The 8,686-nt window shown below is 39.7% G+C and overlaps 2 protein-coding genes across 2 annotated transcripts; one reads left to right on the top strand and one right to left on the bottom strand.

The window, feature by feature from the left end:
* Nucleotides 1-399: 399 nt before the first annotated feature.
* LOC121624272 (chymotrypsin-like elastase family member 2A) lies at nucleotides 400-2,248 on the bottom strand. The gene is made up of 7 exons (XM_041961926.1): nucleotides 2,215-2,248; nucleotides 2,007-2,101; nucleotides 1,748-1,854; nucleotides 1,428-1,556; nucleotides 1,182-1,318; nucleotides 935-1,080; nucleotides 400-573 (listed from the first exon to the last, which is right to left on the bottom strand). Exons 1-7 carry the CDS (start codon nucleotides 2,246-2,248, stop codon nucleotides 400-402), a joined length of 822 nt encoding a protein of 273 aa, XP_041817860.1.
* Nucleotides 2,249-3,600: 1,352 nt separating this feature from the next.
* Nucleotides 3,601-8,434, top strand: LOC121624146 (Golgi reassembly-stacking protein 1-like). Its single transcript, XM_041961773.1, has 9 exons — nucleotides 3,601-3,791; nucleotides 4,262-4,342; nucleotides 5,418-5,621; nucleotides 5,945-6,031; nucleotides 6,125-6,255; nucleotides 6,369-6,507; nucleotides 6,594-6,711; nucleotides 6,814-6,918; nucleotides 7,418-8,434. Exons 1-9 carry the CDS (start codon nucleotides 3,726-3,728, stop codon nucleotides 7,675-7,677), a joined length of 1,191 nt encoding a protein of 396 aa, XP_041817707.1. The 5' UTR covers nucleotides 3,601-3,725; the 3' UTR covers nucleotides 7,678-8,434.
* Nucleotides 8,435-8,686: the final 252 nt, after the last annotated feature.

Below are 8,686 nucleotides of genomic sequence, written 5' to 3'. Positions count from 1 at the left end.
TTCACCCATGACCCTTTAACTGCGGCCCCATTTTCAGACCGGTTGTAAGCATCAACAGAAAATGCATCCAATAACCAACACATATCTGAGACTGAGAAAGTACAAGAGTGCTGAGAAACACATCAAGTCTGAAAGGCTGTAGAGTGGTTAGTCTAAGGATGAACCACTATCGCCGCCCTTTGGTTGAAGTAAGAACTACAAGCAAACGTCTCCTCCATGTAACACACTAATGACTGTGATGCATATTTATTTTATTTCACTGGCTCCTCTTGACAGCTTGGACAGAGCACTTTCCATTTATGGAGTTTACAAAACCTGGGGAAAACATACAAAGAAATTAAAGTCAGGAATAAAACCAAAATTTGCAGACAATTTTGGGTGATTTTTTTCAGAATCACATCATGGAGGTAAAAGAAGTCTTACTGAAAACATCCAGTCTTGGAAGGAAGAGACTCTGGTGAAGACAGTGGGCTTTTTCACTTGGTTGCACATGCCAGATGGACCGTAACTGACAACACCATGGACTCTCCAAGCTCCATCGGTGTAACAGTTCAGGGGACCTCCAGAGTCGCCCTGGGACAGGTAACAATCAGAACAGACACAAGAAGAGACGGTCCAGTTTTAAGGCAGGGCAATGACAAGTGGGACATTACTTCCTGCTCAGCCTCTTGAATACAGCTTTTACTGAGCCAGAGATCTGCTGGATGGTGAGTATGATACCATTTGACTGTGGACTCACTTAAAGATCACTTTAAATTACAAAAGAAAAAAATTCACAAAAGGTATTTTGTATGATCAGATGTGGAGCAAAACTAGAGTTTCGCTTCTGATGCTGGAGAAAAAAAATGCAAAAAAAGTACATAAATGCTAGTCTTGGGCAAGTCAAGACCAAAGTGCCCTGCATTAGGAAGATGCACACATATGTTTGCTGTACCTGGCAGCCTGAAATGACTCCATCCCCTCCTGCACACACCATGGTTTTCAGAGCAATGCTGCCCCACCAGTCGGGCTGGGAGCAGACTGAATGCTCCACCACAGGGATGGCAGCCACCTGGAGAATGTCAGGGACGCTCCCTACATCTGTGAAAGGAGTAAGTTTAGGATTTTTTTTTTTTAATTGGTCTTACAGGAATGCCGTACATGGGACATATATTACTGCGTGTGCATGAGTGTCCTCTCACAGTCCATAAGTCCCCAGCCGGTGATGTAGCAGGTGAAGCCATGAGGCAGCATCTGGCCAGGAGCGGGGAGGCTGGCGATAGCCACATAGCCGTTGTCATACACAGGCTCAGCCAGTCTCATGATGGCAATGTCATTACTAATAGACAGTAAAACATAAAATGTCAATACATTTGTGTTTTTGAATAGCTTGCCTTTTAAAATTGTGGATAAACTAAGAGAACGGGTCTGACTTCCTGTCATTTTACCCTTTGCCAAGGTCTCCGTTCCATTCAGGATGGATGACAATCCTGTCCACACCGATGAACTGCTCACTGAAATCGTACTCGTACAGATTATATTCACCCGCCACCACACGGTACTCACTAGGGTCCATGCTGACAGTAACATAAGGAATAAAAACACACTATGCTTACTTATAATCATTCATCCAGCAGACAAGCAATAAACACAAAACTGGACTGACAAGATTTGTGCCTGATTATTTAGTCCATTCAGTTAGACAGTAAGAGAGACACAGTGAACTAGGTGCATGCTGATGCCAATAAGGAGCAGTGAGAGACCCAACCTGAGGATGCAGTGAGCTGCAGTCATAATGTGGAAACCATCAATGATAGTACCTCCACAGATGTGGTAGAAATAACCATCATTGTATGAATCATGCTGGAGAGAAACCTGAGAGAAAACAGAGACCAAATACAGACTGATAAGGATTAAATGTTATTTTTGTCATTCAACATGAGGAGCAGTAGGTCAGTTACTATATATTTATATACACACACACACACACACACACACACACACACACACACAAAGTGCAGCTTTACCTGCCATTTCCAGGTGTTGGGTGCAGCATCGTGGCCTCCTATGACCCTCTGATTTTGCACATTGTGGTTGATGGGTGTTTCAGCACAAATCAGTCCTTTTTTCACACATTAACATGAACAGAGATCGCAGTGGTGATGTTACAAAATCACTAACAGCGCTGTTAATGTCTGTTGTAAATTGCATTGGTATCTTTCTTTAAAAACTTACCTATGCAGGACAGGAAAGCCACAAGCCAAATCATGTTGGAGCACTGAGGGATGGTGGCAGTTTAACTATTTATATTAGTCTGAGACTGGGAGACCTTCAGAAAGTATTAGGCAACCATTAAGTTACCTGCCAATGTCAGCAATTCATGTGGATAACTCCAGATCAAATGCACACCTCAACATGTTGTACTGAGGAATGGAAAACACGTTGAAAAAGTTCTTTACAGTCAGTTAGCAATCATATAAATCTCTCAAAATCCACGTGTTTAGTTATATATTCATCCCTATCATTGTTTTTGCATTTTCACTCATTTAGGAAACTTTAAAAACAAGAGTTTGTATTTCTTATCATGCTGGGAACAGAGCAGGTGCATTCACATGCAGAAAATATCAACCAGAACATCTGTAAAAAGGGTGAGTCAAACACAAATTTTCCTACAGATAACTGTTGTAACTGATCAACACCCCGTGAAAAGAAAAACATTTTCTGCAGACTGCTTCCAGAATGCGACTTTTTTTTAACCCCATATTGTGACAAACAGACACATTTTTATTTCAGTGCAAGATACAGAAATGTAATTACGAAGTACAAACATAAATAACTATGTACATATAAAAACATGAATTAAATATGCAGGTATAAGATATAAGAATATAATCTAGGAAAACATTTTTCTAATTCTCTGTTTAACAATTTTATTCCTTTTTTGCAAGATACTGCATCTATACATATAATATGTTCTACAATGTTATTAGAAATATTATCATTATTATTATGTTTTTGTGGGAATATAGTAAGTGATTTAAGTTTTTGGTTAGTGACTAAAACTTTGTCCTGTCCAGGTCAGAGGATAGTCAGTATTGAATAGATCTTTCCAGAACTGCTACCTAAACTAATACTAATAATATTTTCAGCATGTTCATAACTTACTGTATCCTGCCGTAGCCTAATTTAAAATGATATATATAAAATGCTTCTTAAAGGTGTTAAAACAGAAACGGTAAACTATTTATGATAGCTAATGTTGTAGGTGTGTTCTCTCCCTTGCAACATAAGCCTACAGGTATGTGTGTGTCTACATGTATGTAACTATGGTAACTTAATCAGATTTCAAGTGTATATACCGGCTGCTAATTCTCTATTAAATCTATTTTTACAACAAATTTTGCAGTTGAAATTCTAATTCATCACGTACAATGTCCATTTTTCATGAATGAGATTAAAACTTTTACACTAGCGTTATCTGTTGCCAGGCAACCGCGTAGAGCGCTATGCCAAGGATGGCTAATCGAATATCGTTTTCCCTGATCATCACGGATCTCAGGCGCAGCATAGGCTCGATTTTTCTGGCATCTTTATTTATTAGCTTTGCCTAGCCCTCGAGCGCCTGCTGTCATCCTGCCACAGCCGTTGGCGCTAGCTAGCTTGAATTGCCTTCAGGAATGACTTCTAACATCGCTCTACCTCAGTGACATTTAGCCTGCGTTAGTACTGCGGAACTGTTGGAGGCCATGGGTCTACCACAGAGCTCGTTTCTCTCGGACGGGGGAACTAATAGTGGATATCATGTCCATGGGGTACGTTGTAGCGTAGTGCAAGGTTATATCCAAACCTCGGTTCACCTAAACAGCTCTCTTTTTGAGTCTGGGTTGCTTATTTTTAGCTCACTGACTTGCTAACAATGCTAGTCCTGAACAGATATGCTGCATTCATCTCTGACGAAGTACAATAGCTGGTTGTTAATTGTCGGGTTATTCTGTAACGTTAAGTGTAAGTGTAGTAACTCGTGGTCAGCTTTAATGGTGTCCGCCCATGATGAGGTGGCACTTGGCAAACATCCAAGCTATTTAGCTTTGCTGGAGACTGCCATACTGCAGACACTGACAATAGCGACGTTGAATTGTAACGTATATCAGCCTGTTCACCATGTAAAGAGAACCAGCTGTAAGATAACTCGCAATGGGGATCAACAAATTCTGGCCAATGCAATACGTTTCTCTGACACTAGTCGGCGACTATAACACGGTTTGTTTTCTTAATATTTCAGGTTCAAGAGGATTCACCTGCCCTGAAGGCTGGTCTGGAGCCCTTATTTGATTTCATTCTCTCTATAGGAAACACCAGACTTGTGAGTAGACTCCTGTGATGCTTACAGTAACTCAGTGGTGGTTTGGCATGTCCACACGCCGAATGTAATACATCTAACAATAACCATATAAACACTGGCTTGTATTGAAATATTATCATTGAAAGGGTGAGTATATTTGATTAAGAAAGTATTTATCAATGGTTGCCTTCGGAATTGTGTGATTAAAGGACAAGATGACAACAGAATGAGTTGAGGAAAACGGTATACTTACAATATAAATGTCAAACATTTATGTCAAAGAATTTTTCTGTTATCACTTTTGGAGAATTAGTTGTCAGCTATTAAATTAATCACCAACTATTTTGATAATCGAGTAATCATTTAGTCATTTTTTCAAGGAAAAAAAAGTCAGAATTCTCTGCTTCCAGCTTCTGAAATGTGAATATTTTCCTGTTTGTTCACTCTGCTATGACAGTAATCAGAGTATAGAGTACATCTGAGGGTGTCGTCTTGGGCTTTGGGAAACACTGATCAACATTCGTCACTGTTTTCTGCCATTTTAAAGACCAAACAGCTAATCAAGTAATAGAAAAAAAATCAACAGATAAATCAACAATGAAAATAATCATTTGTTGTGTTATGTAGCTGCAAAAGATGCAGATGCAGTGAGATCCAGGGTGTTTAACACAGTATTTGCATATGTTCACATATGTAAATCTTCTGACCAATCCTTTGTTTGCCAACTGTATTAAGTTTTATATGAAGTTGCAGTTTTTCATAATATTTTACGAGACAATAAAGACAAACTTCTTTTTTGGTTAAATCTACAGTAAAATGTGGTAACTTGGGATGGATTTTGTGTAGTTTTGATGTGATTTTAGATCTTCTCAGCATTGGTTTGATGTGACGTGTGCTTCTGCGCCTACTTTTTACTGCAAACTCTATTTGACAGCCAATTTTTCTTTTGTTCCATTGGGCCTGAATTACAGCATCAGGAGAAAAAAGTGGCCTCACAGGCTGCTGTAATATCAGTTTGTGTTCGTTCACATTAACACCGGTTCGCCATGTCTGCCCTGTCACAGCTTGAGTGGTCCATATTTCTCTGTTTTGCCAGAATAAAGAAAGTGACTTGCTGAAAGACCTTCTAAAAGCCAATGTGGAGAAAGCGGTCAAACTTGAAGTGTACAACTCTAAAACCCAGCGGGTGAGGGAACTGGAAGTGATACCCAGTAATATGTGGGGTGGTCAGGGTCTGCTGGGGGCCAGTGTCCGCTTCTGCAGCTTTGAAGGAGCCAATGAGAATGTTTGGCATGTGTTGGTAAGTCAAGTTTAGCCTTTGTTTGGGCTATTCTTTGAAGTTCTTTGTTTAACTAAAAGTAAAGTCTTGGCATGATATAAAAAACTTTAATGGCAGCTTTGAGGTTGTAGTCAGCACATTTTCTTTCAGTATTTTCTTGTATGTTAGATGCAATTAAAGTAAGTGAAGGAGTAGAAAAAACAGCTGTACCACCAACAGGGCAAATGTTTGTGTTATTCTGATACATAAATTCCCATGTAACAGTACATTGTTAAGTCTTAATTTAGTTCAGACAGTGCTTTTTAAAAAAAAAAAAAAACGTCTTCATAACCACCTTTTTTTAGGATGTGGAAGCCAGTTCTCCTGCATCTTTAGCCGGCCTTATTGCTCACAACGACTTTATTGTGGGAGCTGACCAGGTGTTGCAAGATGTAAGCTTTCTTGTTTTTGGCTTAAATTCTATATAAATGAACAAAATATGGTGCCAAATCTTAAAGTCCTCTCTGTTTGTGTAACCTTCGCAGTCAGAGGATTTCTTTTCTTTGATTGAAGCGAATGAGGGGAAACCTCTGAAGCTGTTGGTGTACAACACACAGACTGACCAATGCAGAGAGGTTGTGGTGACTCCAAATGGAGCGTGGGGAGGAGAGGGAAGGTAGGTGCTTTAAATCTTTAAACTGATTTTTATTTATTATCATGCCATCTGTATATGTACAGACACAATGAACATTGAGAGTAATACCCTTGTCTTGCTTGTCTTTAATATAGCTTGGGCTGTGGCATTGGCTATGGCTACTTGCACAGAATCCCAACACGTCCAGCTCAGCATAACCCCCAGAACAAAAATGTGCTGCAGTCCACGATGATTGGCAGCAGTGAAGGGCTGGTTGCTAGTGACCACAATGAGGTACAGCTTATCACATCTTTCTTTTATTAAATGTCCTTTGGTAGAGGTTTTGTTGAGTTTTTTTTTCCTACTCTCTCTGTTCTCAGGTGCCTTCAGTGGCTGCATGTAGCCCCTCTAGCATCAGTGAAGTAGATTTTAATCAAGGTGAAGGAGCTGTGCAAGACTTGTGTGCAACCTCACCCACACAGCCAGCTGTAGAATTAGGTAAGCAGATGTAATGTTAAGAAGCATGGATTTGTTTTCAGTGTTTGACACACCCTGTCTTCACACAGATTAAAATGAATGTTTGTTCTTTGTGGATTGCAGATATTTCCAACAATCCTGAAGCGATGACGCCAGAGTTGTCAAACACTGGCCAGAGCTCCATGCTTGCTAATTATGGAGATGACTCTGGTGATCAGTGTAGCTTGGGTAAGTACCTCTACACCCTCCACAAGTGATTGAATTGTCGAGCTGAATAGAGCAATTACATGATTTCAATGCCATCCTGCTTGAAAGGAAAAACAGTTAAAGCCAGCTATTATTGGTACACCTCGCATGTCTTGGATCATCTAATTGCTTTATTGTTGAATTATTTTTTATTCCTGTGGAAGAATACAGTTCTTGAATATATGAGCAATACAGCTAAAATACCAAAAACAGAGCTTTTCTAATATAATCACTGGTGTTCAGCCAGAAGTGCAACAATCTGAGTTTAAGTTTAAAGTCATACAAACTAGAACAGCGCTTTTCTGCCCTGTATGATCCAGCAATGACATAAGGCAGGTTAAAAGAAATTTGGCTTAACAGAAACATTGTTATCATTGAATAACTGCACCCTGAACATTTCAGACTGACGTTTATAACAGCATACAGTATCCTGAGGTGGAGCTTACCTTCAACTACACTTGTTAATTGATTTACTTTTCAGATACCTCATCTGTCAACCAAAGACATTCATTCACTGGAGAAGACTCAGACACCCAGACCGAGCAGGAATGTGTTACTGACATGATCGCCGCCGCTTCTCTGAGCGGAGAGACTGCGGACGCCCTCGTAGGCCTTGAAGTCGCCACAGAGAGCCTGAGTGACCAGAGTATCCCAGAGGTGCAAGAGACCAGTTCTGAGCCCTCAAGGTCAGCAGATATTCCAGAGGAGGAGACGTCGGAGACTGCTGCGCCAGACAGTTAAGAAGTAGCTGCATTAGAGGAAATTTAGAGCACACTATGATACAGATTGCTTCCCTTAAGATTGTAAGTTGCATCACTGAAATAATGTTTTAATTTCTAAGAGTTTTATTTATATACAGGTGCCATTGCGGCACGCTGAATTGCACATTTAAGAAGAAGATTTTATGTTGACTGGAAAACAGGTGGGAAGGTTAATACAATCTGAATGTACTCTCCAATTTAGTCATACCGTATGTCTCATCATCAAGCAGGATGAAGCTTTAGATGAGACTTAGTTGCTGTTAAACTCCATCCTAGGTTGCACTAAAAAGCCAAAGGTGAATAATATTTTATCTTGTTGCTCTTACCGTTATCGCCTGCTAAATAGTACAAAACACTGTTATAAACAGAGAGTTTGAGCTGGAGTTCACACAGATCCATCATGTGGTTTTATTTTTTTATGTTTTGGAATTTGGGGGTTTGATGTTTTTATTGTCCTGTGGATTGAGTTTGAGATGAGTAGACATGTAAAAAAAAAAAAGGTTATTTTAATCTCAGGCATTTACCATGTAAGCCTCTTTGCCTTACGTCTCATTTTAAATACCCTCCTGTCTTATGTGTAAGTTTGACTTTTGATTGGCGTAAGTGAGTGAGCCATGTTTGATGCAGCTCTCTGATTGTTTCTTCTCTTTATATAGATTTTAATTCAATTGTGTTTCAGATTTTTATGGATGGACTAAAATATTCAAATATTTATAAAAAGAAGATGCTCAAGATAAACCTGCAACAGTCCAATTAATGTCTTTTTTATTTAGTTAGATGTGTGCCTGTGTGTGTGTGTGTGTGTGTGTGTGTGTACACACACACGCGCGCGCACACACAGTACATACATTCATTATGCATGCTTTATGTATGTTGCATGGAAGATGTGTAGAAGAGTAACTTCACGGTTTGAGACAGCAGGTGTCAGCAAACACCTCATTATAGATCCCAAACAGAAACGCTTCACTTTTTCTTTCTGCACAATGTTT

Source organism: Chelmon rostratus, chromosome 20 (genome assembly GCF_017976325.1).
Source record: "Chelmon rostratus isolate fCheRos1 chromosome 20, fCheRos1.pri, whole genome shotgun sequence".
Taxonomy (NCBI): Eukaryota; Metazoa; Chordata; class Actinopteri; order Chaetodontiformes; family Chaetodontidae; genus Chelmon; species Chelmon rostratus.
The sequence above is the reverse complement of the archived record's forward strand: the minus strand, read 5'-3'. Positions and strand labels throughout refer to the sequence as shown.

Bases quoted from the DNA above. Each gene is read 5' to 3' on its own strand.
- LOC121624146 (XM_041961773.1), top strand. From the start codon at position 3,726: ATGGGTCTACCACAGAGCTCGTTTCTCTCGGACGGGGGAACTAATAGT. The intron at 6,508-6,593 runs GTACAGCTTATC...CTCTGTTCTCAG, and splicing joins TTGCTAGTGACCACAATGAG to GTGCCTTCAGTGGCTGCATG. The intron at 6,919-7,417 runs GTAAGTACCTCT...TTTACTTTTCAG, and splicing joins TGGTGATCAGTGTAGCTTGG to ATACCTCATCTGTCAACCAA.
- LOC121624272 (XM_041961926.1), bottom strand. From the start codon at position 2,248: ATGATTTGGCTTGTGGCTTTCCTGTCCTGCATAG. The intron at 1,557-1,747 runs GTTGGGTCTCTC...TGTTACTGTCAG, and splicing joins GCAGCTCACTGCATCCTCAG to CATGGACCCTAGTGAGTACC. The intron at 574-934 runs GTACAGCAAACA...TACCTGTCCCAG, and splicing joins GAGTCATTTCAGGCTGCCAG to GGCGACTCTGGAGGTCCCCT.